The sequence below is a fragment of the Amphibalanus amphitrite genome, unplaced genomic scaffold (assembly GCF_019059575.1).
Source record: "Amphibalanus amphitrite isolate SeventyFive unplaced genomic scaffold, NRLGWU_Aamphi_draft 000288F_arrow, whole genome shotgun sequence".
NCBI classification, from domain to species: Eukaryota; Metazoa; Arthropoda; class Thecostraca; order Balanomorpha; family Balanidae; genus Amphibalanus; species Amphibalanus amphitrite.
This window is the reverse complement of record NW_024881783.1, coordinates 93,342-121,322: the sequence shown is the minus strand read 5'-3', so window position 1 is coordinate 121,322 and position 27,981 is coordinate 93,342. Positions and strand designations below refer to the sequence as shown.

The 27,981-nt window shown below is 45.9% G+C and overlaps 3 protein-coding genes and 1 long non-coding RNA gene across 9 annotated transcripts; 3 read left to right on the top strand and 1 right to left on the bottom strand.

Moving 5' to 3' along the window:
• The first annotated feature begins 184 nt into the window (after positions 1-184).
• On the top strand, positions 185-3,942 carry LOC122387522. 4 transcript variants are annotated; one of them, XR_006257614.1, is made up of 3 exons: positions 185-211; positions 1,445-1,559; positions 2,156-3,942. It is a non-coding gene; the product is annotated as an uncharacterized LOC122387522 (long non-coding RNA). The 4 variants fall into 4 exon arrangements; XR_006257613.1 differs by having other exon boundaries at positions 200-242; XR_006257615.1 differs by having other exon boundaries at positions 206-237.
• Positions 3,943-5,258: 1,316 nt separating this feature from the next.
• On the top strand, positions 5,259-6,908 carry LOC122387504 (ubiquitin-fold modifier-conjugating enzyme 1). The gene is made up of 4 exons (XM_043377762.1): positions 5,259-5,434; positions 5,711-5,842; positions 6,114-6,281; positions 6,712-6,908. The coding sequence occupies exons 1-4, from the start codon at positions 5,312-5,314 to the stop codon at positions 6,802-6,804; spliced, it is 516 nt and encodes a 171-aa protein (XP_043233697.1). The 5' UTR covers positions 5,259-5,311; the 3' UTR covers positions 6,805-6,908.
• A 466-nt stretch (positions 6,909-7,374) lies between these two features.
• Positions 7,375-20,948, bottom strand: LOC122387503 (transmembrane protein 147-like). Of its 2 annotated transcripts, none has more exons than XM_043377761.1 (5): positions 20,886-20,948; positions 14,007-14,145; positions 8,975-9,061; positions 8,463-8,597; positions 7,375-8,061 (listed from the first exon to the last, which is right to left on the bottom strand). In XM_043377761.1, exons 1-5 carry the CDS (start codon positions 20,888-20,890, stop codon positions 7,819-7,821), a joined length of 609 nt encoding a protein of 202 aa, XP_043233696.1. In that variant the 5' UTR covers positions 20,891-20,948; the 3' UTR covers positions 7,375-7,818. The 2 variants fall into 2 exon arrangements, with proteins under 2 accessions (XP_043233696.1, XP_043233695.1); XM_043377760.1 differs by lacking the exon at positions 20,886-20,948 and adding an exon at positions 14,692-14,850.
• On the top strand, positions 15,093-27,920 carry LOC122387501 (coiled-coil domain-containing protein 9-like). Of its 2 annotated transcripts, none has more exons than XM_043377759.1 (5): positions 15,093-15,148; positions 22,356-22,412; positions 25,371-25,448; positions 25,962-26,350; positions 26,583-27,920. In XM_043377759.1, the coding sequence occupies exons 2-5, from the start codon at positions 22,395-22,397 to the stop codon at positions 26,818-26,820; spliced, it is 723 nt and encodes a 240-aa protein (XP_043233694.1). In that variant the 5' UTR covers positions 15,093-15,148; positions 22,356-22,394; the 3' UTR covers positions 26,821-27,920. The 2 variants fall into 2 exon arrangements, with proteins under 2 accessions (XP_043233694.1, XP_043233693.1); XM_043377758.1 differs by lacking the exon at positions 15,093-15,148 and adding an exon at positions 21,389-21,419.
• The last annotated feature ends 61 nt before the right edge of the window (positions 27,921-27,981 follow it).

The window sequence follows — 27,981 nt, the reverse complement described above, 5'->3', positions numbered from 1 at the left end:
GATGTCATCACGCGCTAGCAGCGGATGGCAGCGTGCTTTGAAACAGCGCCACGGTTTGTGATACGGAGGTAGGTATGGAGGTATATATACTTTATAATAAGCGGCAATGGAACAGAGGTTTCTAGAGGTTTTTACAACATTTTCTGGAGGTATTGGCATCACTCGACCTGGCAACACTGCAACTGCCAGTTGGACTTGAGCGGTCGCCATGGTGGCATCGGGGACTCGGCTGGCATCGTTAGGTGTTGAATTATGTGTTTCGTTGTGCTAGATATTGCCAATTTGCTTTGATATTTGATAAATAACGTTGGCTCATTCTTTGGTGACCTTGCATACTAATACGACGATATTTTGATACCGATTATTATGCATCAAACATCATGAGACAAATGTGGCGATTTCCACACCCTTTTGCAGTGCCCCCTCCCCTTGTGTAGTGAGTTAACAGGCTTGTAAGAACCAAGTGAACCATTTTTTAGTCAAGTGGTCATGATCGTCCCTACATCTAATGGATAATAGTCTTGCGCAAACTTATAAAGTACTGGAGGAAGCAGAAGTTACGATTTTGGAGTACGCAAACTTGATATTAAAAAAATCTCAGGTATTTTGGCTATATAAAGTGAGAAGAAAAGTTCAATTGATCATTATTTATTACAATTGCAATAATGATAATATCATGATAATTGTACTGTCAGGTAATGATAATAGTCATGTCACGTCATGCCACTAACCAGGCACACAGACACAACACATTTTCATCTTTATGTATCTAGGCATAAGGTATTACAGGCATGTTTTTGCACACCTCTCATGTGCGAGTGGGCATGGCCTCCTTCACAGTTAAGTTTTGGCTGATTGTGCTCAAATTTTGTAAGTACCTACATGTAAAGGGATGTAGGTACAGTTAGTCGGGCACTCTTCTTAATTCAGTTTTGTGCACCACTTCCTGCTTTCACCATGCTGTGCCCACTCTGCTTTACAGTGGACAGCTGCTTCTGTGACACACATTTATCTTGCGTTCATTGAAACACTTAGTTTTGAGTGTTTTGACTCAGTTTTGTTGTAACGTTACCTGTGTTTATATTTTCAATAACTTGTTTTGGGCTGCTAGTTTGATTTGTTTTTGACATCAAGTAAGATTTGATTTTTGTTTCTGAGATTCCAATGTTATTTGTGGCAAATATTTTCCAAAAATCCTCCATCTAAAGCTTCAACTGAATTCTAAAATGCCTGCATTTTCTACCAGAAACATTATCATTGATACCTCCTACAATATTTCATTTTGTCACCAGGTACCTGGACTGGTGAAAAGTGAAAACTGAAATTCATTCATGTCACCATTATCCTACGACCTACCCCTAAATGGAATTGATCTTGTTTCACAAATGAGTTGTACATTGTACAATGTCTATCAGCTGATGTCTATTGTCTATCTCTCTTTCAGCACAGAAGATCCTCAGTCATAGTTAACAAAATGGAAAAAAATTAGCTGTGTTTTTAAGATTCCAGTGGTGGCCATCAACTGCTCAGGAAAGCAGCCCAGAATCACTTCACAACAGGTATGTTGATGCATGTACATTGTACATTAACATCAATGTCTGAATGCTGAAGAATTGTTGAACAGGGAACACATTTACCTAGCATCTAAAGACCACAAATCCTACATTACTTACATAAACATTTTTCTATAGAACTTATATTATCTACTTTCATCTGGCTAAGACTCTTTTTACATTATATTCCCTCTGTTAAACATGAAAATATGATGAGTTATAGACTAGTATAACAAGCTGGTAATTATATCTGCCTTGTCAGCTTGGCCAACATCTGCATCATGTCTATCACAAAATATGACTGCTTTCCTGACATTTGCATTTGTTCCACTCACCAATTGACCACTTCTACCATCTGCTTGCTCTATGCACAGACATTGTCATAGGGTCTGTTCCAGTCGCACTTCCTAACACCTCTTAACTCCTCCAAGATTGCTTCCCTGTTCCAGTGGCAGCTTTCGCCCCTACAAAGCCAAGAAGGGCCCTGCTCCAACCTCCTCTATCTTGCTCTTTGAGGAGTTTAGATCTGTTAGGAAGTGCGACTGGAACAGACCCATAGCAAAACAGTTTCATCTCCCTGAGTCTGTACTGTCTTTTTCCAGGTTTCCAAAGGATCATCATTCATCAGCACAGAAGGGTGGGAAAGAGAAGGCTGTTCAAATTCTGAAAAGCCAGAGCTGCAAAGGAGGTCAAAGATGCAGTGCAGTTGGCCCACTCAGTAGAGTTTCACTAGTGGTTCTGATGTGGACTGAAGATTACACGCTGGATTGAAGTGGCCGGTCTGGAGCAGCTGTAGTTCATCATTCTTGCTGATTGTGGACGAGTAAGAGCCCGTGTTGGCCCCGATCGGCGATCGCTGGCCAAAGCCCACCACCAGTTTGGTGATAGGCGTTGGCTGTGATATCTAGTGTCGCCTATGTGTGAAAAGGACAAGTTGATAACAAAACCTGTTGCGCCATGTTATTAACCCGCGCCCGGGTGGCCCTCAGCCAACTTGGGGGGGGGGGAGTTGTATTCGGCCACACCAGGTTATCTTGGAATGTAGCAGAGCTGGAAAGACGCAGTAAAATCAATCTATAGACCGCTATTTTTCTTCAGAATCATACAGGTCATTTTTGATCAGGTCATCGCTGAGGTCACTGGAGGTCACCAAAAGTAAAATGATGACGAATTTTGGCCCCCGATTTTGACAACTTCACAAATTGGTTCATAATTCGGGAACCAAAGAAGCTGCAGCGCCGCGGAAAAGCGAATTCGATAGCTCTTTCGAAAATCTTTCAGGTTCTCAGATTTGAGCTAAGGTCAACTAGGGTTAAGCCTCCAAAGGGCAAAAACTGAACAATCGGCTTGCTTCGGAAGTCGTCTTTTCTTTAAAAATTTTTTAAACTGATACCAACCTTTTATTACGTTGATTTTACCGGCACTGCGTTTCTCTCGTCTTCTTGGCCTAACAAGGTCAGCTTAATAAATTTGACCTCAGGTCAATGTCGCAGAAAATGCCATTTTGCATGTCATTGATTCGTTACATTGAAATTGAGATTAACATCAGTAGCGGCGGAACACCTTCAATTAAGGGGGCATTGCCGACTTTTGGTCTCATTCTTTCCATGCAACGGCCATAGGGCTAATGTTAAAATGCCAAAATCAAAGGGGGCACGGTGCCTCGGTGCCCTCGGCCTGTTCCGCCGCCTATGATTATGATGCTTTTAGCGCTCTGGCCACGTTCCATCTAAAATCGATGTACAAAAATAAACTGTTGGGAGGCGTTACATGACCTGAGATGACCTCAGGAGCATACGATAGATCCCGATGTTTGAGTGCTTTTGTTTCAAAAGCAGAACATTTCGATTTCGAGTTCCTCATACTGACTGAAACTGGAGACGTCGCAAAGTTGACCTGACCCTAGGTCACCACCGATATCAAAATTAAAGATATTCAAGATGTTGGTACTGATTCTCTCATGCAATAGCTCGAGTTTCAAACTTCTACTTCATGGTGACCTGACCTGACCTTAGGTGACATGGGGTTACTTTTTTCACAATTGATGCGAATCGATGCATTATACATAAGCTATACTAAGTTTCGTGTCGTTTTATCTATGCAAGCACAAAATTGTCAGGTGTGGCCAAAAACGCCCCCACGGCCCACCCACCTGGGGAACGTTAAAGCAGTGATGTATTTTTTTTTTTCGATGTATTCCACGATGCATCGATCGGTGTACTTGATAATGCATTATTTATTGCTGCGTGTGTACGCTTTTCCTCTGTTCAGTGTGATCTGTGATAGGAAAACTACCGATATATCTCCACGCGCATGACTGAAAGAGCTGGCGTGATCTATAATATTGGGTGTCTGTTTTTGTTTGGCATTTTATAAATAATGAGTCAGCTGTGATCGTTTGATGAGACACTGGGACAGCCGGCCTGTATGATCAGCGAACGGCAGGCGGCGGGGCAGTGGTCCGGTGGCTGCTGCATGGGACTGACACCAGCAGATTCAGAGCTGCGATACGCGGACGTTATGTTCACAATACCTTTGCAAAGTAATATCTGATAGATATCATGTCCTCGAAAATGTTCTTCAATCAATATGATTTTACCTCCTGGCTTATTCCATGGGGGCCAAACCGATCGTTTTATGCACGCCTTTTCTGGGCCTCGTTCTCCTCTAAATGCGTGTAGGTAGCAATTTTATTCAAGGGACGATTGAAAGTGCCTCCGATTGGTTTTCAGCGTAGGTGGGACATGGCCGTTGAATGTGAGGCAGTCGATAAGGAACGTCGAGCTGGAACGGTCATTGGGTAGGTACTAGGTAATGTATGTGAAAGGCAGCAGTGGAAAACAAGGAAGGGAGGCGTTTGGTGTGAGGTTTCAAATGCTCTATGCATAAGAAAAGTTCATTTGATCATATGACACCGTCCTTTTTATCGCGATACGTGAGCAACGCATGAGACGCTCACTGTTCAGACTTGTAGCGTTAGAGACAGGCTGAGAAGGGCTATTTCCGCGAAAGGATATTCTGGAATTTGAATTGAAAGGCATTTAGTTTTGAAAGCATCAGTACTTCTTAACACGATACTGACTCATTTAAAATTTCAATTTTTCCCCATTGCGATAGCATAAGAAACAGAGACTGCGGTGTCCCCGTACGCAGGATTCTGGAGACTGTCAGGCGGATGTTAGTAGCTAAAAGCTTTTGTTCTTTATTTAACAGATAACAATCATTTCTTTTAATACTTTGTAACACCTAACTCACTAGAAACAATCTGTACGGGCTTCCAAAAGTGTTATATTCAACATGTTAGATCAATTACAATATTTTAGCTGCCCTAACCTGTAAATGTAACGGATGAGTCATTATTGAAAACGTGCTAAAGCATAGTATTCTATTGCTGACAAATATTCTGCGTCTGTCAGCCAAAACTGGCCAATCAGAGGCTTTGTTTGTCATTTCTGGGTGGGATTAATAAACATGCAGGCGAAAGATACAACACAACCACCGATTTTGTCTCTCAACATTCATTTATGAAACAGCCACGAATACATCAACGGCTGTTCAGAAAAGCATAAGCAGCTTTTAGATGACGTAATATTTTCAAAGCTCGCAGAAACTTACGAATCAAACACAAAAAGTCACTTTCACTACCACATAAGAGAATGAAATCGAATACTACCCTTGTGTTGATAATATTCACGGTGAAGTTGACTTGAAAATCCTGACGCAGTGACGCTGGAGAGTGTTGTTTCAAGTAAATAACGATGGTGGACGCAAATACCAAGAAAGAGCTAAGTGCGATTCCTCTCCTTAAAACAAAAGCAGGCCCAAGGGATAAAGACCTTTGGGTAACCCGTTTAAAGGAAGAGTATCAAGCACTTATCAAGGTAAGCCAAGCTGGAATTTTGGAGAAAGTCATGCGACATGAAGCCATATGCTATGCCATATTTTGTTTTTTAGGATATTATGCATGATTGTGTAGATAGCATTAATTCCATAAAATGCTTTTTGACAATATGTTGAGGCATGTAACTGCTGTTTTTATCCTTATATTTCAAATTACAGTAGGTACCTAGGTACTGACAATGTAATGCAAAGCAGGATTGTTGCATGCAAGGAATATTTTTGTGAGACCTTTGACCTTGTTGCAATCTATATTTCAGTATGTACAGAATAATAAGGAGCAAGATAATGACTGGTTTAGGCTAGAATCCAACAAAGAAGGAACCAGGTGGTTTGGGAAGTGCTGGTTCGTCCATGAGCTCTTGAAGTATGAATTTGAGGTCGAGTTTGATGTAAGTATCTCAGCTGCCATGCAAATACAATGCATTATAAAGTTATGATTAACTGCATGCATGCCTTTTCCCCAATGATAGAATTTGCATTGCTTTTCTCCATGATTTTCTGTTTAGGCAGTTATTTCCTGCCACTCAATTAATAATCTATAATTTGGTTAGCATTTCATTGATAACACGCTGTCTGACAACTCTGTGCCCAACACACTGCCTGGTGTAAGGAGTAATGTTTCGACAGGTGCACTCAAAATGTCCTGTCTGCCCTCCTCAGATACCTGTGACGTACCCGGCGACGTCGCCGGAGATCGCACTACCGGAGCTGGACGGAAAGACGGCCAAAATGTACCGAGGCGGGAAAATCTGCCTCAGCGATCACTTCAAGCCCCTGTGGGGCAGAAACGTGCCCAAGTTTGGCATCGCCCACGCCATGGCGCTCGGAGTAAGTCACACTTGTCTCGGTCGTTCATCTCGTAGCAGTTTCAACTGCTATGCAACTGCAACTGCAAACATAGATAATTGTCGTGGAAAAGTAGTTTCAAGCAATAGTTTCAACTGAAAACATTGAACAATTACGCGGACGGGAAAAGTACGCAAATAATTTGTGTTGAATTGGTGAGGAACACATTCCCGATTCAAACGACAGCATCCCTGTCGTACGATCAAGCGTACGTTCACCCATGATCTTCACATATGCGACTTCCTTTCGATAGAAATGAATCTCGAAATGTGAACCGTACAGTATCATAAGTTATACAAAAAATACCTATTTATCAACCTTTGACGTCGATAACGATCGTTGCAGCACAATTATTGTTCCAGTTGTGATTGTTACTGGATAACAGGACCTACTGACCGCCCTTTCTCCGCAGCTGGGGCCGTGGCTGGCGGTGGAGATTCCGGAGATGATCCAGAGGGGCGTGGTCAAGTACAAGGAAAAGACGGACGGCGCCGCCGCTTCGTGATCAGCCAGAGCCTTCCAACTCACCGGGACGGGACTATCTTGTGTTGACGGGCCAACCTGTGCATTTTGTTTTCCTTATTCAGAATATATTTTATGCGTAACGGGTATTTGTTAACTTATGGTTATTGCTTGATGTGATTCACAGCTATTGCAGGATGTGATTTGAATGACGCTCCGAATGGTTGTGTTTACGCATCCGTAGATGCCCTGGACGGAACAGAGAGTAGCATCGTTCGCCTTATCCAGAATGATAGCCATAGCGCACAAAACGAACGTATATTGCTTTTATACCGCCCAATTAAACGACGCTGACGTTCACACTCGCGACGAAGGCCCACCAAATCCCATTCGTAATGCTCATGCGGACACTGAACCTCAAATACGTACATATACGCCTCATATCTTTACTAGTAAAATGTGCAAACTAACTGATCGAAGAAGTATCAAAACGCTGTGTGAAGGTAGCAACTGTAATTCTCGTTCACGGTCATCGCCAGGATTACCTGGATGCTTGCTTTGGCAAGTTTTTGTCTGAATGTGAGCGGAAACGGTAGGTGAACAAAAACTCTTACACATAACAATGAATACATTTTCGGATATACGGGATTCTACGGGAACACACACGTATACAGTTAGGGTGACTTCGACTTTCCTTGGTTTCTCGTGTGAGCAACAGAGCCATCGCTGGACGGTAGACGTGCCCGGTGTTAAATAGCAATGCCATGGAAATATTGAAGTACGTGTACCTACCGTCTCAGCAATGTTCTCAGTCACACACCGCTGATGCTGACTGCACCCAACTGCTCAAACGGCCATCTCCGAGACTGCTGCTTTCTGGGCAACAACGGCGACATCACATGCGCACTGGGAGATCTCGCTTCGAAGGTGTGCGTAAACCGCGGTTGACCGTCGTCGCGTACCTACTACCTCTTCAGCAGCAGTTGGCAGGAAGCGGCCGTTCCCGCGTGTCTCCCGAGTAGGAGTCTCGCAGGAGCGAGCCGTTGTCGTGTACCCCTCAGTAGGATTCACGCAGGAGGCCGGAGAAGAGCTGCAGGGTGACGGCGGCCACCACAGTGTCCATGGCGGCACGCGCCAGCAGCCGCAGCGAGGCGGCCAGTCCGGCGGCGGCGGCCAGGTGCAGCAGCACCGGCTGCAGCACCGACACCACCAGCAGCGACACGACGAGCGGCAGGAACGAGCGGGCTAGGTCGTGCCGCGACCACAGCCACACCAGCGCCGACACGGACAGGTAGTGCACCTGGCAACGCGGAGAGGGGCGCGGTCAACTGAGGACAGTCGTGCAGAGGGACCGGGTCAACTGGGGATAGTCACGCACAGGGACTGGGGTCAACTGACAAGGACAGAGGTCAGCTGGGATCACTCATACCATGAAACACCACGAGCGGGTACAGGAAACGTAACGAAGTGATTATACACGAAAATACGGGCGGTGCAAGACAATGCCAAGAAATAAAACTGTACGAGTGTGACTCGATCGTTGGAACTTGGACGTAACATTCACATGGAATGTGAGAGTTGAATGGGGCAAATACGCTGTAAAAGTCCGAATAAAAGGCATTGTAGCTACGGGCTATGCATTTAATCAGCAGCCACCACCTGTAACGAGAAAACCACTGATCGGCTACCGCTATTTCTCACCAGACTGATGTTGGCGTCCAGGCTCATCTGGAGGTAGCGCCAGCTGAACTCGATGCCACGCGCACCGACCCAGAGGGGCAGCACGCGCGTCAGGATGAGCTCGGCCGTGGACCAGCCGACGCCAGCCACCAGCACCTGGTCGCCGCGGGAGGTCATCAGCGGACAGTGAGGGGATGATTGGATCGAGTAGCGCACTGCAGGGTATACGGCGCCTCACCACGGCGATGATACCCCGTCCGGCAATCAGTTTGACCATGTTCACAAGTCACAACCAGATCGCCGTGTTCTACACCTTATATTTTGAGTGAAATGTATCACATATCCAATTGAATACTATACTTTCCTTGTAAATGACATCCGTCACATAGGGTACTACAAAAAAGAACGGTTCGATGTAAAACGATTGTAAATTGTGTACAATAATGTGACTACCCTTCCCAGTTGGCAATTACCAAACGAGAATCTAAGCCTCGAGAAACTGATGGCTATAACCTTGACATTTGAGTTCTTACCTTGACATCTCCACGAGCTGCTACCCGTGACATCACCAGATGGATGCCCAGCAAATCGCCGATGTCGACGGACGTTTTCAGCAGCTCCTGCAGCAAAATAGGACACAGTGCTCATTGCTCATATCGATAGGTAGCTGACATAAAATTTCTTGTCATTTACCATTTCCCCTATAGTCTTCTGGCACTTTTGCAATATCAGAAGGCAGAAGCACTTGGGTTCATCCACTGGCAGATCCAACTCAGAGTTTTGGGAGGGGCAAACAATAACAATTTAATGGTTCTTTCCATGCACTGTATATAGTTGTAATGTTAGAATGTTGCTGTTTGGGAGGGCCAATTGCCCTTTTTGCACTCCCCTGGATCCACCACTGGGTTCATCAAGAGCATCCTGACTTTCATAAACAACTAGATGGCATGTTTTGCGCTATAACTTTATGTTTTGATTAAATTGGTTTTACGGATGCATTATGCTGGGTTAAAAATCGTTTTACTTGTATTATTTGGGTCCTTACCCATACCCTACCCTGCCCATACCCTACCTGCCCATACCCTACCTGCCCATACCCTATCCTGCCCATACCCAACTTCTATCCTATCCTACCCATCACCTAACCATACTCTGCCCTGCCCATACCCTGCCCTGCCCATACTCTAACACTGCCATTACCCTACCCTGCCCATACCCTACCCGGCCCATACCCAACTACTACCCTATCCTACCAGTCACCTAACCATACCCTCCCTGCCCATACCTACTCTGCCCATACACTATTTAGTACCTACTCATACCCTAGATGGCCAGCTTTCGGTATATTGATCTGAGAGTAAGAATGCTTTGTTGCTGAGTCGATCCCTAACGGTACGCCAGCTCGTTAAAATGTAACATTCGCATCCCTCTCGGCGGTTGCCGGCTGGCCGAATGCTACCTAGGAACGAATTCGGGCGAAAAACTTTGTAGCTGACCAGCAGCGAACCACCCGCCTTCGGATTATGAGACTGGCATCTTATCCACTCGGCCGCGCTGTCAGCGGGAGAATGGCGAGTATTAGAAGGCTATAAACCACACGGTAACATTACCGCGCCGCTGGCCGCGTTCAGGCCCGGCCGCCGCTCAACCGGTAAAAATGCGTCGAAAACGGTATGATCATTGCTCTGTTTCTTAGAGCCCTTGACGACTTTTTGAAAATATTTTGGGTGGATATTGATCAGAAAAGAGTGTTCTTTCGATCTGGGGTAGATTTATAGCCATAAGTCGACGTTATCAATACATTATGACGGTGCAAAGTGAGCATGAACGTAACGCGTCAAACCCTCAATTTGTAAGCGTTTAATTATGAAGATGTGCGAGTGAATGGGCAAAAATATATATTTTCTGAACAGTTCAGATCCTCTTGTAGTCCGCGAAATGCATCCCGTGTCATTCCAATACATCGTTTTCAAATGCCAACGTTTTTCCTGAAATGTGTAAAAAATGCCCGCTTTCTCGAGATTAGAGGCTATTTCTTTGTACGTGGTACATACCTAAGAACAAAACTTATTGCATACGATAGACCCATCTCTTCTGTATCCATCAGTGAAAACCGCATGTGGCTGCGACTTACGGTTGCCGAGATATAAGCTCGGGAAAGGAGCGCTGCAGGCCCGATTTTCGCCCGTTGGCGGTTTTCGCCGGCCACGTGTTAAGCCTATGGGAGCACCCTTTTGCACGTGCCGACGGCGCACCCCTGGGCCGATCACCCCCAAATTTTAATACAAAGGCCGCCCACGCCCACAGATTCGGCATGCCAAATTTCAAGTCGCTACGCCGCGCCGTTCTCGCGCAATTAGACACATAAGGCATGACAGTCGTACAGACAACTTATAAATCATAATATAGACTAGATGGCATGTTTTGCGCTATAACTTTATGTTTTGATTAAATTGGTTTTACGGATGCATTATGCTGGGTTAAAAATCGTTTTACTTGTATTATTTGGGTCCTTACCCATACCCTACCCTGACCATACCCTACCTGCCCATACCCAATCCTGCCCATACCCAACTTCTATCCTATCCTACCCATCACCTAACCATACTCTGCACTGCCCATACCCTGCCCTGCCCATACCCTGCCCTGCCCATACTCTAACACTGCCATTATCCTACCCTGCCCATACCCTACCCGGCCCATACCCAACTTCTACCCTATCCTACCAGTCACCTAACCATACCCTACCCTGTCCATACCTACTCTGCCCATACACTACTTAGTACTCATACCCTAGATGGCCAGCTTTCGGTATATTGAACTGAGAGTAAGAATGCTTTGTTGCTGAGTCGATCCCTAACGGTACGCCAGCTCGTTAAAATGTAACATTCGCAGCCCTCTCGGCGGTTGCCGGCTGGCCGAATGCTACCTAGGGACGATTCGGGCGAAAAACTTTGTCGCTGACTGGCCGCGAACTATCCGCCTTCGGATTAGGAGACTGGCATGTTATCCACTCGGCCGCGCCGTCAGCGGCTGAAAGGCGAGTATTAGACAAATATCAAGCACACGGTAATATTACCGCGCCGGTGCCGCGTTCAAGCCCGGCCGCCGCCGCTCAACCGGTAAAAATGCGTCGAAAACGGTATAATCATTGTTCTGTTTCTTAGAGCCCTTGATGACTTTTTGAAAATATTTTGGGAGGATATTGATCAGAAAAGAGTGTTCTTTCACTCTATGGTAAATTTATAGCCATAACTCTTCGTTATCAAGGCATTATGACGGTGCAAAGACGACCATGCCTTTTACGCGTAAAACTTGCAATTTGTAAGCGTTTAATTATAAAGATGTGCAAGTGAATGGTCAAAAATATATGTATTCTGAAAAGGTCAGATCCTCCTTTAGTCCGTGAAATGCATCCCGTGTCATTCGAGTGCATCGTTTTTAAATGCCAACGTTTTTCCTGAAATGTGTAAAAAATGCCCGTTTTCTCGAGATTAGAGGCTATTTCTTTGCACGTGGTACATACCTAAGAAAAAAACTTATTGCATACGATAGACCCATCTCTTTTGTATCCATCAGTGAAAACCGCATGTCGCTGCGACTTACGGTTGCCGAGATATAAGCCCGGGAAAGGAGCGCTGCAGGCCCGATTTTCGCCCGTTGGCGGTTTTCGCCGGCCACGTGTTAAGCCTATGAGAGCACCCTTTTGCACGTGCTGAAGGCGCACCCCTGGCCCGATCACGCCCAAATTTTAATACAAAGGCCGCCCACGCCCACAGATTGGGCATGCCAAATTTCACGTCGATACGCGGCGCCTTTCAGGCGCAATAAGACACATAAGACATGACACACGGATGGACGCACGGACGACTTATAATTCATAATATAGACTAGATGGCATGTTTTGCGCTATAACTTTATGTTTTGATTAAATTGGTTTTACGGATGCATTATGCTGGGTTAAAAATCGTTTTACTTGTATTATTTGGGTCCTTACCCATACCCTACCCTGACCATACCCTACCTGCCCATACCCAATCCTGCCCATACCCAACTTCTATCCTATCCTACCCATCACCTAACCATACTCTGCACTGCCCATACCCTGCCCTGCCCATACCCTGCCCTGCCCATACTCTAACACTGCCATTATCCTACCCTGCCCATACCCTACCCGGCCCATACCCAACTTCTACCCTATCCTACCAGTCACCTAACCATACCCTACCCTGTCCATACCTACTCTGCCCATACACTACTTAGTACTCATACCCTAGATGGCCAGCTTTCGGTATATTGAACTGAGAGTAAGAATGCTTTGTTGCTGAGTCGATCCCTAACGGTACGCCAGCTCGTTAAAATGTAACATTCGCAGCCCTCTCGGCGGTTGCCGGCTGGCCGAATGCTACCTAGGGACGATTCGGGCGAAAAACTTTGTCGCTGACTGGCCGCGAACTATCCGCCTTCGGATTAGGAGACTGGCATGTTATCCACTCGGCCGCGCCGTCAGCGGCTGAAAGGCGAGTATTAGACAAATATCAAGCACACGGTAATATTACCGCGCCGGTGCCGCGTTCAAGCCCGGCCGCCGCCGCTCAACCGGTAAAAATGCGTCGAAAACGGTATAATCATTGTTCTGTTTCTTAGAGCCCTTGATGACTTTTTGAAAATATTTTGGGAGGATATTGATCAGAAAAGAGTGTTCTTTCACTCTATGGTAAATTTATAGCCATAACTCTTCGTTATCAAGGCATTATGACGGTGCAAAGACGACCATGCCTTTTACGCGTAAAACTTGCAATTTGTAAGCGTTTAATTATAAAGATGTGCAAGTGAATGGTCAAAAATATATGTATTCTGAAAAGGTCAGATCCTCCTTTAGTCCGTGAAATGCATCCCGTGTCATTCGAGTGCATCGTTTTTAAATGCCAACGTTTTTCCTGAAATGTGTAAAAAATGCCCGTTTTCTCGAGATTAGAGGCTATTTCTTTGCACGTGGTACATACCTAAGAAAAAAACTTATTGCATACGATAGACCCATCTCTTTTGTATCCATCAGTGAAAACCGCATGTCGCTGCGACTTACGGTTGCCGAGATATAAGCCCGGGAAAGGAGCGCTGCAGGCCCGATTTTCGCCCGTTGGCGGTTTTCGCCGGCCACGTGTTAAGCCTATGAGAGCACCCTTTTGCACGTGCTGAAGGCGCACCCCTGGCCCGATCACGCCCAAATTTTAATACAAAGGCCGCCCACGCCCACAGATTGGGCATGCCAAATTTCACGTCGATACGCGGCGCCTTTCAGGCGCAATAAGACACATAAGACATGACACACGGATGGACGCACGGACGACTTATAATTCATAATATAGATGAAAAGGCGACTTATACAATTCGCTAGTCCTGAAGTTCACCCAGGCTACAATATGCACAGAAAAGGTATGTTTGCAAATCGTTTACAGCAAATTCAACCAAGTGCACTAGTTGTTCCTTCATTTTCCTACTCCAGCTCACCTGTCACAAAGCATATAATCTCAAGGCACAAGAGTGAACATTGTCCCTACTCACTGCCAGCAGGTCCACCCCTTGGTCTGGGGTGCTCTCGGCAGCTGGGAAGAAGGTCGCCAGCAGGACCATCTTGCACAGCTGGACAAACACATAGGTGAACCCGGCCTGGACACACTTCCAGAAGGCGCCATACTCGGACCTGACAGGCAAAATGATACCACAGGAATGAGCATCATCATATGATTCAACACTGCTAAGCAGCACAAATGTGACATGCTCAAGATACAGATTCAACAGTAGAACAAGGTCAGGCTGCAAAATGTGACTATTCCAATGAGGTCTTGTCACTTGTCAGTGCCAGGGTAGGTACTAAGCTGGTGCAATGCAAGGCACCCTAATGATTCACCATCATGTGGTAGGTACATATTTAGTACAACATATTTTGCATGGGCCAGAAGTTGGCATTAGTAGAGCAGATGTCACCTGGTGCCACAAAAACTGGCGGAGCAATGTATAAAATCATTCTTATAATCATTTTTTGTAGTTTAAGCCTGTCTCTATCTTAATCTGTTTTAGCATTGGGGATTTGACACGAAAATGCACACCCTCAAACATACGAAAACTAAATGATGGGAGGCAGTAGGTACCAAAGTAGGTAGGCACCCGCGGCCCCACGGTGGCGGAACGCCCGGGTCACGGTGTAATGGTTCGGCACACCCAAGGCACAATACTTTATTCCACTCACAGTTTTGAGTATTTGTACGTGAAGAAATGTGGCACATATGCCAAAGCAAAACAGTTAACAAAATGATAAAAAGTCATTTTGCAATATTTAACACAGCCAATCGAAAATTCGGCTTTTCTTTCTCTTCCGCCACGACGCTCGCAGAGTTCAAAGCCGGGGTAATGCGTATAAATATCATTCTGTTCAATGACTAGGGCTCGTCAGCATTTATTAGCTAAATGTGTTGGTTGCGTGGCGATTCGCTACCATGGCCAATTTCCAGCAAGTTTCTAGGTGATTCGCTGCTTGACTTTTTTTTGAACAGAAGTTTTGACTCTTTTGCGCTGTTTTTTGTCTACTTTTGCAAGTTCTTCTGTCCATTAATTTACAGCTAAATTTGTATGTTACTGTCAAGTTTATAAGCAAGGTTTAAACTTAGTTAGATATAGAAAACTTAGTTAGATTTTAGTTATAATAGGTGAGTTATAATCATGCCAGTGGAGATCCCAGGCCATTTCCACGTAATTTTATGTCAGTAGAAGCTTCAGTTGAAAGCTTCATAAGGAACCATCAAAGGGAGTAAAATCAGGTGCTCTTCAACTTGCTGTAAATATTGCTTTGATGCATGCTGCATGAAGTGCATGAGTCTGCACGTCACACAAGGTCAAACAAGTGACCCTGCAAAGCTGTCCCTGGGTCTTCATCAGCTTCTGCAAAGCTCTGTGCCTGTTCAGGGAGTACTTGCTCTGCCGCCGAGCACTGGGTCCTGTCTGTCTCCCTGTCGTGGTCCTGTCTGCACCTTGCATGCCTGCACAGCCTGCATTACTCACAAAATGCCACTAAACAGAACACCACCAAGGTCCCGCCCAAATGGTAAAACTCCAATAAACCAGAATCCGTCCCCGGGTCATGTGAGTATGGTGGCTAATACAATTGGCCTCCTACCCCTTGATGTTGGCACCAGTGTTTCTCCTACGGTTGTACGCGCTAACCATGGGGGCAATCTCAACCCCTCCATTTGTCCAGGCGGACCAGGCAACTTGACATGCCACCTGGAAGTGAAAGACTCCCAGCAAGGGGTCCAATGCGATCTTTGTGGAAACTGGTTTCATGCATTTTGCCAAGATATAGCCAAAGCTGCCTACAATGCACTGAGAAGATATGATGTACTGTCATTTATCTGTGACTCATGCCGAAAACTTCCAAATCTCGGCAAACTTCAGCCCAGGTCTTGCATGAGTGAGTCGGCTATGCAAACAGAGAATTGTCAGGACCAACTCCAGCCAGCAAACAATGACCTTCTAACTGAACTAATTAAGAAGGTGGACAACCTTGAACTGACAGTGAAAAATCATTTGACAGCAGGCACTGCTCCAGATCAAGGAAGCCTGCCCCCATCTGAGAAGCAAACACTCTCTGCAAGAGATGGCCCAACATACGCAGAGAACCTAAGGGGGCCCCACTTGCAACCTCACCCCCCACAAACACATAGTAGCTACCCTTCTCAGGGTGCACCTCAGATGATTCAGCAAGCAACAGATAACTACCGTAGAGTCGTTCGCGAAGAGCTTCGAGAACTAGAAGAACGCAAGAAACGTCAAAACTCTCTGGTCATTAGGGGCCTCAGGGCTAAGACTGCAGCTGAGGCAGCCGCCAAGTTTGGCGAAATATCAGAGCTTCTGATAGGTGAGAAAGTTGTGCTTTCTGAGGCATGTCAAATCAAGAATGATGCAGATCTATACCGGGGAAACGTCCACAACGTCAGACAAAGAAATCTGTTACTTGAACACGCACGAGAACTCAAGTACACCTCTTACTCACATGTATTCATCCGAAAAGATCTGACCTATACCCAGCGTCAAGAGCTTCAACATAGGCTGGCAACTCGGCCACGGCAGAGTGAGTGGCACCAGACAGCACCCCGCCAAGCCCAACATCCAACAGTTGGTGGTACAACAACAGTGTCAAACATGCCCAACGCTCAACACCAACCAGATACTGAGCCATCAGAGACACCTGGTGAGCATTCAAGTACAGAAGAAACTGTTCCGAAACAGCTCGAAACGGGCCCCCCTCCCCGTCCACCAAGGGACCAAGGGATCACGGCCACTGAAGCCTGTCAAGCGGCTCCCACTCAGCCAGACCCCCCTCGAAGTAACAGCCCACCCAGGAACTCGGGAAACTGAGATGGCATGGCCAAACTAGCCACACTCAAGTTTTAAACTTTGCACATTGTAATGTAAATGGCCTGTGCACCAAGTTAACCCTATTCCTGGCGGGGGGGGGCCTCAGGAGCCCCCCCCTGAGGTTTTTTGGTTATATCTCCCAAACGCGTTGAGCTAGGAAGCTCAAATTTTCTGACTTTTCCTAAAAGGCTTCTACGCAACATGTCTGAAAATTTTGAGTTGATCTGACCTCAGGTCAGGTCACCAGAGGCGGTTTGGTGACGCTACCTCAGAAAAGTTTGCAATCACGCCAGAGCTAGAGTTTTTGACCGATCAATTTCTTCTCTTCAGGGTTTAGTTAGGGTATCAGTATGTGCAATTTGTATATCTCGGAATTTTGATATCGGTGACCTAAGGTCAGGTCAATTTCGCGACCTCCCCATTATAAGTCAATGGGGGAAAAATCAACTCCCTGTTTTTACCACTAAAACGGGTCGGAATGGCCCCATATACCATACATGACTTCATATACGATCAACCTTCACTACCTTGAGGTCTGTTTTGCTGTTGGGCAGCTGTGAGGTCATGTGACGTCATCAAAGGTCACCAAAGGTTTTTGGCCAATAACTCCGTACAGGAACAAGATACAGACGCGTGGATGGTCTCATTGTGTTCAGCTCGTCAAGACGCATCGAATGATATACATGATGACCTCGAGGTCACGTGACCTGAGGTCAACCTTTGACCTTGACCTTTCGAGGTCAACATATATATCATTCGATGCGGATTAACGAGAGGATCACGATGATGCCCATAGTTTGTTCCTATCTTGACTAATTCGAAAGTTATTCGAGAAAAACTCTCTCCATATCTAGTGCCGCCATTTTGACTTTTTCGACCCCTGTGACGTCATCTTTGACCTGACCTGAAAATGACCTTAGTAAAAATTGTAGATCTTGGCCGTGCGTATCCGATGCCGTTTACCGCTTGTCGCTATCTTGCTTCGTTCTCGAGATCTCAGGGGGGGGGGCCGAATCGGCCCCCCCCCGCCAGTTTCTTGTCCCGGCGGAGCCCGCCAGGAATAGGGTTAAACGTTCTTCAACACATCCTCAATATGCATGATACTACTGACATACTGCTAATATCAGAAACTCACCTAACTCCAGACGTTGGAGATGCTGTTGTAAGAATACCTGGTTATTCACTTCTGCGCAATGATAGTGGGGGCTCAAGTATACACGGTGTTTGCGCATACATCTCTGAAACACTTCAAGTCGAGGATGTTGATTCATCTTACCCCAATGTCATCATATTTCATCTGTCCGCCCTGGAATTGCATGTGGTTGCAGTATACAGGCCACCCTCGAACTCACCGGAACAGAATGACATGCTAATGGCATTCCTGCGTCAAATATGTACTGGCAAAGAACTCATTCTCATTGGAGATTTGAATCTACCGACCATCACTTGGTCACTTGATTCTATGAAGCCCATCTCTTCATCAGACTCGAAGTTTTTGGACTTGTTTGACACGCTTGGACTCACCCAGTGGATCCATGAGGCAACATTTCCCCGATCAGGGAACATACTGGACTTGATTTTGACAACAGAATCAGACAGGATAAATGAAGTAGAGGTGAGGCCCCCACCACCTGGCTGTGACCACTGCAGTATCCACTGTCAGTACACATTCGACAAAGAAATCTGCTCATCATCACACGCACCTGGTCACATACTCTGGCACAAAGGACAATACAATAATATCAACAACGCCCTCAGCGAGGTGGATTGGGATGTTGAACTTGCGCACCTGAACGCAGAAGAGGCCTTCAACAGGCTCCTTCAAGTCCTACAGCCACTGATACGCCAATATATCCCCATTTCTAATCGCAACAAACCAAAGAGCAAAGTCCCCTGGAAGACTAATCCTCCGACATCTCTCAAGACGAGACGTACCAGGGCATGGCAGCAATACAAGCGTGCTAGATCTCTACATGGTCGTAAATCGCACATCACTCAAGATCTTCTCTCTTCATTTATGCGAATCAATAAGGAGCTTCACCTCTTCACTTTCTACTCACAGGTGGAATATGAAAAGTCGCTACTTCTGAAGATGAAGGAGAACCCAAAGCTGCTACATGCTCACCTCCGCAGCAAGAAGAAGTTCCGCTCCTCAGTAGGACCAATTCGACTTCCTGACAGCACCACAACTGACAGTCCAATTGAGATGGCAGAATGTTTTGCCGAAGCTTTCGCCAGTGTGTATCGACCTGAAGTGCCGTCACACCCAGCACCTCACCAACAGTGTGATGGAGCACTTGAATCCGTCGATTTCGACTCTGCAGAGGTGAAGAAGGTGCTGATGGATCTCGACGTGAATTCTGCTATGGGCCCAGACGGTCTTCATCCCTGTTTTCTGAAAGAGTGTGCAGCTCACCTGGCTCGCCCTCTATCCAGGATATTTCATCTCTCACTGGAAGAAGGATCACTCCCCTCACTCTGGAAGCTATCGATCGTGGTACCAATCTTCAAGAAGGGGTCTCACGTCGATCCTTTGAACTACCGGCCGATCTGTTTGCCATCAGTCCCCGCAAAATGCCTGGAAAGACTGATCTCTAATGGTTTGAACATCTTCCTCAATGAAAACAACATCTTCATTGATCACCAATTTGGTTTTCGACCAGGGATGTCTACGGAGGACCAGCTTCTGTCCACTTACGAGTATATATCAAGTGAGATCGACAAAGGGAAAATAGTTGATCTTATCCTCTTTGACTTTGCAAAAGCATTTGACGTTGTCTGTCACCATATTCTGCTAGACAAGCTTGGGCACATAGGCATCGGGGGAGACCTTCTAAGGTGGCTCAAAGAATTTCTATGTGACAGATCGATGCAAGTGGTCGTCAAAGATGCGTACAGCGCACCAAGATACGTCAAAAGTGGTGTACCCCAAGGGTCAGTCCTCGGCCCAGTTCTTTTTCTAATATATATTAACCACATCGCGACAAACCTTAAATGTCACTACAAGATATTCGCAGATGATCTCAAAATATACACATGCATTGATAGTTCGAACATCGGCCGTGACACTGCAAGTCTGCAATCTGATATCAACCTTCTCCACGCAACCGCCAAGTCATGGGGATTACACATGAATTCAAAGAAGTGTGTCACTCTTCGTTTCAAGAGACGCGCACACATCTTGGATAGACCCAGCTATACCCTCGATGGACGTCAACTTCCCGATTCAGTCGCCCAGGTTGATCTTGGAATACTCGTTGACGACCAACTGAAGTTCCATGAACACAGCAGAACAGTGACAAGGAAAGCCGGCGGCGTAGCCCACAACCTCCTGAAAGGCACAGTATGTAGAGAACCTGAATTTATGATACACATACTTAAAACGCACATCAGGCCTATTCTGGAATACGCGTCGCCTGTCTGGAACACTGGATATGTCCAGGACAGGAAAAGGCTGGAATCAGTGCAAAGGCTATGGACTCGCCAGATAAAGGGACTCGAAGGCAAAGAGTATGGGGACAGGCTACGAACGCTCGACCTTTACTCCATAAAGGGACGACTACTGAGGGCTGACCTGATCAAATGCTGGAAAATCTTCAACGGAAACTGTCCAATACAACCTGCAGATCTATGGGATATCTCCCATGACACTCGTACAAGAGGTCATCCGTTCAAAATCCGAGTGAGCCGCAGTCAAGTTGACGCCAGAGCCCGCTTCTTCTCCCAGCGTGTCGTCCAAGACTGGAACTCCCTGCCGACCTGGGTGGTCACATCCAAGACACTGAAGGAGTTCAAGTCTGCCTTGGAAACCTGTCTCGGAAGTCGACTATTTGATTATCTCCAGTAGCTGAAAAAGAAACACACCCAATCAATCCTGCCTGTCCCTGGTAGGCGCCCCCTCTTATCAAGCAAGAGTGGGGTTATACGCGCCAGGGACTCCCATCCCGCCCTTGTTCCTAATTCCCTCCCCAAATCCTCACTATCTTGTCTATCCATTCTGATTCAGCTCATTCTCCATATGTTACTCACTTCATCGCACATCTTAGTCAACACTTCTTTTGTAGTTGCAAATTGCACAAAGACTACCTCCATCAGCAACAACTACACCCAAGCAGACGTACCATTCCAACCCTTAACAATTGCACAGTCCAGTTCTGAATGTCCTGCTTATCTATTGTCCGGGGTTGGCACGTCTCTCTTCGACACGGTTTCCTGTCTCTAATAACCCTACCACCATCTGGGCAATGAGCAAGGAAACCTAACAGGTGAGTTCAACAGGTGAGAAATTATAACACAAATATTTCTGTAATTCTAAATACATTTCAGCGTCGTTTTTAAAGCCAAAATTTGAGCAAATTAAGGGTCTTAACAATACTTAATGAGTTATTCTTCAAGTTAGTTGCTCCCTAATTAGTTGCTGCGTTTTAGACGGAAGCAGCACATAATTACTGAATCCTTGATGCGTCGTCCTTTTGCACCGGAAAGACGCTCCAGCTTGAGAGGGTGTGTGTGGGCTGTGGAATTTCGGAATTTCTTTGAAAGATATATCCCGAGACCCGGAGGGTAAGTTCCATGCTTTTATCAAGGCCATCTATAGCTTTTATATTGATAGTCGGTCGTCCGAGTTTGGTAACCTAAGGGCACCTAGGGGGGATGCCCCCGCCTCTAGGGGGGATGCCCCCGCCGCCTGCCCCGCAGCGCCCGCAATCGACGTAAGTCAAAGTTGCGTTTTTTTTTGTGTGCATAAACAAACAACTCAGTAACTTTCATAAGGAAAATTAGGTATTTTAATTAAACTGCACATAAGTCAACAAAGTCAAAGTAAAAGGCGGCAACTTTTGATAATTTTTTTTCAATGATTTTTTTTAAAATTCAGCTCGAATGTTTGAATGGGCAGTTTGATTGAGCCGGAGCCGACACTAAGCAGAGCCTGCTGTGTAGACCCCGACATCTACCCGCTGTGGTCTGATCCCGCAATCCTGTTGGGTGATCTGGCTGAGAGGAATATTAAAATTAAAAAATAACACTTTTTATTTGATGCCTCTGCAACATCCGAGACCACCTTTCTGGATCCGCCAGTATGCAAAACATGAAGATGTGGCCTGTGGGCCCATTATGGTGGCCAGGCACAGTCAACTTCCCCTCTGCTCCCAGCTTTAGCTCTCGTCGCATGAGCTAAGAACACTAACAGTGTGGTAGTTTCGTTCGGTCTGTTAGCTTATGGTCTATTGGATATCAATGTGCTGCTCATATACGTAGATTAATCTATATGTCTTAGAGCTGATCATAGTAACTTGTGCTTCCTGTATGGTGAGGATGATTGCTGAGGCATTATGATTAGGTACTTAATTTTTATTTCCCCTTTGAGTTCATGAGTTGAGTTGGCATTTTATGTCATTAGAATTTCAGGCTGGATACAGTTAGTCTTAAAACTTAATCAAGCTAGTTTTAACCAAAATAATTGTTTTAAATTACTGACGGCTGGGTGCTTCATTTCAGGGACTTCTATATTTTATCACCAAACAGCAGGCTCCTGGAATGGCTAAAGCAAGAGAGGTAAGTGGATTCTGATATCCATTTGCTATGAGGCACAGAGTGAGATTGAAAAGTTAAGCAGCATATTCTAATTGCCATACTATGAAGTAATAGCAATTTGGATCAGGCTGCAAGACTTCAAAGTACCTATGGCAGCAGGGTGGAAAGCTGCAAATTTACATCAGTCTACATCAAATTAAAGAGTCAAAAGCTGCACCATATAATTTCTATGGCAACCAGTGTTCTAAAATTGGATCTAGTTGAGTGTCCCAATGAAGAAAACGTTCCTAGGATGAAAAAATGAGGCAAATGCCTCAATTAACCCTCGCCCTGTTGGGGGGGGGGCAATTTGCCCCCCTGTGGTTTTTCCTGAATAGCAAGAAAACGGCGGCGCTGTGCGCCGCCAAATTTTCAGTACCTTCCCGGGCATCAATTTGACACCTTCACACCAAATTTCAAGTCTAAGGTCACCTTAGGTCAGAAGTTATTGAGGTCAAACTGAGGTCATGTTCAAGCAAAAATGAGCAAAAAACATGCAATCTTGTAACGCTCACCAAATCTACAGTTACCAAGCAATTTCAAAGTTCTTTATATGGTCTGGTAGACAAAAAGCGGCGCTACAAAACTGCTATCTCGGATTTTTCAAAATTTTGGGGTTTTGACCTCCGAAAATTCAAAAAATTGATTTTTCTGGAAACCGAATTTCGAAAACACCGGAATATATGTGATAGTCCCTGCGCTCTTCTATATACATACCAAATTTCAGATCAATATCTCGTTTTTTGGCCAAGTTATAGCGAAAAAACTGTTCAAAAATGATGACGTCAAATTTTTTAACTCAATTTTTAGCGATTCTAGACCACGTAGGGCAAAACAAAGAACACCATTGAACTCCCCGTGACGAGCTGCATCGAATCGATACCCATTTTATGCAAAAATATCGACTTTGAAATTTGACCTAATTTGACCTGACCTTGACCTGACTTTTTTTAATAGAAATTAAAATGACCTTGACCTAACCTTCACCAGAACATAATCTAAACTGACCCCAAAGGCTGCCTGACCCACATAATCGTCTTTGACATATAAAATGGACCATAATACATGCATCACATGATATTTTCATATTGTGACCCTCAGTGACCTGACCTCAGTGACCTGACCTGGTATCAGTTACCTCAAATAGCAATATATGTGTTTGAAGAACATTTCCCCATCGATGATTTTCAATGAAATGCATTTTACTCGATTTTACAACGCATTTCTTGAAATGCCTGTACACGGTGAAAATTCGACCTTTGACCTGACCTGTGACTTCATCGGTTTGACCTAGGTCAATAAAATTGGGTCACAAGATAGTTCCCTGATAGGAACTGCAAGGTAGTTCCAAATTGCCCCCCCCCCCCAACAGGGCGCGTTGGTCGGCAGAGCCCAACGGGGCACAGGTTAATCTAGGAAAAGAGTGTAACACCATTTTTGATGCCAATTTATAAAGCAGGATTTCATGTCAGGATCTTGACAGGATAGGATCTGAAAGAAAAGGATGGGGAGGCATCAACTGCCAGGGTGTTCAGAGGGGGATGATCACCCCCCCCCCCCCCCCCGGCAGGGCGTGGAAATTCAGGAGCTCCAGCGGGGCTCGGGATCAAAATTTACTTATGACGAAAATTGTGCATAGGGTTTTTTAAGTTCACACTGAAAAAATGAATTGAAAGCGTAATACTGGCCTCGCCTCAAGTGTGTGATGTATGTTTGTACATTACATGTTCATTGTCTTATCATTCTTCATATAAAAAGGCCAGCTTGTCTCCCCTGGTCGAGACTTCAATACTTATACACGGGTGCACGTACCGGCGCGCATAAATAAGATAGGTGTGTTTTGTGGGTCGGCCATTCCAGATGACTGGTAGGTGCTTTCCCAGTGACGTAGACGATCTTTGTTGCATGTTCTGTCTTTCCAAATACTTACTTTACAACTATTTGTTAATATAGGGTAAGGGCGGGTAAGAGTACGCGGGCGATAAGAGTACGCATCAGCTGTTTCGGTTGCTTAGCAACGCGGGTTTGTCGAGTTCATGAAGTGACATGAAGCCGCCAGTGCGTGCATGTCACCAACGGAACGTGGGCGTTGAGCGGCGACGCTGTTGAGTTTAAGGCGATGAATATTATTTTCGAGCGTTATGATATTATTTTGATATGGTACAATAATTTTGATACTTGGCTGTTGAGATAAGGTACATTTCCGTGATTGTTGTGGGAAACTTGTGAGGTTATCTGGGGAAATACTGTACAGTGCAATATTCTGTTTGCGAAGTTTTGCACAAAGTTTCGGGGTTGTTTTGTGCGCGAATTGCATGTACGGTAAGAGGACGCACTGTTCAGGAGGGTAAGAGTACGCAGAATTATACATTAAATCGAATATACAGAAATATAGAGTTATTAATCTATCGCTCAATGACGTTTGTTTTGTAGGTATATCATCAATGGAGCACTGTGATGCAGATGCGTACCCGAAATTCTTCCAAATACGAGTTATTCTCCTTTTTGATTGTGCATTTTTTAAGATACACACGACATGATTATTTCCTGATTTATAGACTTGAAAGATTTATTTTATGTTTTTCTTTTTGGATACTAGAATTAACTTAAATGCCTTCTGAGTTTGAAGTTAAGCATTTGGACAGTGCAAGCTGCATAGGTGTGTGTTCATATGCTTGCGTACTCCACCCGCCTGGCGTGCGTACTCTTACACACCCCATATGGTAAGAGTACGCAAGTGCAACGGTTCAGAAAATGTCAGTTTTAGACCACTTCCATTTACGCTGAAGGATCGTTGCCCCATGGGTTGATGGCTAATTCAATGAACTTTAATATTCCCTATTTGCGATTTCTTTCCTTCAAATATTAAACAAATGAGAGCAAGAAATCCACTAAGTGCGTACTCTTATACGACTTCACCCTACATCAATGACTTTTTAGAAAGACGCTGAAGCTGCCCTGGACGCCAAAATCCGCCGAATCCAGGAAGAGAACCGACTCCGTGAACAACGGAAACAGGTATTGCACTGATCGAAGACATATGTTAATCAAGCAACGTATGGGTTTCATATTGCCGAAAGTCAAACACACTGTTATATACAAGGTGTGCTTTATGAAACATGTGAGCTTAGTACCTACCTGGGACGTGCATTACCGCCACGCCCACAAGTAAAGTGACATGCTCATATGCAAACTAATTTGTAAAGTCTCTTTATCCAAAAGGCGTTTTTGGAACGGAAGGTCACGGTTCTGAACGAATCGGTGTGCGATATCTGACTTGTGAGGCATATCATTCCCATCTTTTTTTTCCATTTTTTTTTTTTAAGTATTTTCCTTACTTCGAGAATACTTTGAGAAATGAGGGTGTTACTTTACTTCACTGCTAATTTCCCCGTGGGAAATTATTCCTTTTTATTTCGTACGTTTCTACATTTGCCTTTTAGTTAACTACCAATTAGTTCGCATACCCGCTGAACCGATCTGCCTATAGCCCAGGTCACCCATGCGTCCCCTGTCTCTCGGTGTGTGCAGGAGGTGGAGGCGGACCGGCAGCAGGCGCGTGCCGCCGGCAGTGACGAGGCGCGCGTCTCTAAGTGTGTCCGCTACCGGCGCAGCCCCTCGCCCGAACAGGAACAGCCCGAGGCTGGCCGGCGCGGCGGACGCGACCGCGTCGGAGCCGGCTTCCTGCGCGATCGGGCGCGCGACTGTCCCGAGCGAGGCGGCGGGCCCGCGGCGGGAGGTCGTGGGGAGCGGGACAGGCGTCAGCAGAACGTCCAGCAGCAGCAACAGCAGCGCAAGGAGGACGCCGCCTGGCGGCTGGAGCGGCAGCAGATTGACCAGCGCCGCGTGGAACGCTCCAAAGCCAGCGACGGCGGCTGGCGGCGAGAATGGGATAGAGAAAAGCAAGCGAATGCGCTCAGGTGAGTGTCGAAAATGCACAAAGATGCGCCTCACTCTGCGCAAGTTACGCAATGATTCTGAGAGTTATTTATCAGTTATGTTGAGCACATGCATTATTGTGCTTCATTCCTCGTTTATTTTGCGATATACGGCATACATTGAATCCGCCTACAGTAAGCTGATGCTGAGCTGCTGTTGGTGGCGATGTTTGTGTGTATTCACCTGTGATTTCACCTGTTGCGCTGCGCACAGGGAGGAGCCGAAGCCACGCCGCGGTGGAGGTGGCGGCGGGGACGGTCGGGCCCAGCGGCAGCGGTCGCCGCCGGGGGCGGTCACGGACGGTGTGCCGCGCCGGCCGCCGGCCGCCTCCGAGAGACCGCCGGCAGCCGCCGCAGCGGGCGGCCAGCGGGACTCCAGGAGTGAGTGGTACTCGATCGACATGAAGGGTAGGGATTTGGTGTTTACGTATTCGTGTTCCTACATCAGCTGAGGCGGCGGTGCTGCGGGGCGGGTTGCCGGGTCCGCGCATGGTTGGTGATGTCCCCCCTTGCCGACGCGGCTGGGGCTGTGAGACTGCGGGTGGTGAGCGCGGTGCAGGTAGCATGCGTTTGGTTCTCCCGTGGTTGTGGGCACGATTAATCACGGGGACATGTCTTTTTACCTCACATATTGTGACATTCGTTCTAAGGTGGTGGAAAATCCAGGGTCTATCACTCACCAATTTTCTTTGTCGCAAAATCTGTACATAACAATGATCTGATATCTGCCCGATCCGAGCATCGTCATTAGCGTAGTGTAAATATGTTTGTCATATTTGCGTGGACCAAGTAGTAGCTGTCACGACATACCTCACTGTGACTCGCCCCAGCGAGTGAACTCGGGTATATTGTGCGGATATTTATTTTCCTTGGAGTAATATTCTCATGCTCTCTTTAACAACATTTTGGAAATATGCTCGGCATTAGAATTAATGAAAGGATGCTTGTGCAATAGTCAGTAGTCACTACCCTTTTTGGTTCATCTGACGTCAAGCCGTGCCCCCGTTCAGAACTCTCGTTTGTAAACCGCTTCTTCGTTGTGGAAGGCTCTTCGTAATCACACCATGACTGAAATGAATGTTAGGTGATTGATATCAGCATTTTATTTCGGGTGATTTTATTTCGATTCGTGACGAAGCAAGCCGGTGGCGCTTTTCGTCCGTATTAATGCGCCATTTTGTCACTTTTATTGTGTCCGAAATACTTGACGATGTGGCAGGTGGGCTTCACTTTGGCCTCAATCATCCTAAAATTTTACTTGAGCTGTTTGAAATTGATCCTTCAGTAGTTTTGATTCGGACTTGGCTGTTTTTTTATGGAACCTCAAAAATTTTAATGTGGAATGCGCGTTTAAATAGCCGTCCAGTTTCAAGGAATGCTCTAAAATGTTTTGTTTTCGCCTTTTTATTTGTTGTTATTTTGGTCAAGTGTGCTTTCAGTGTACTTTTGATTTGTGAATGTGTTTGGTGTGCGATGAAGGTACTCGTAAGCGCCTAACCTGTGATGTATAATCGAGCTGATCAACTTTATGCAAATACAGCCAAAGCACGGCGCGGTGCTTTTTGTGGATTTCGCACGGCACGCCACGGGCGGCCCGCATGCTTGGGCCCGCA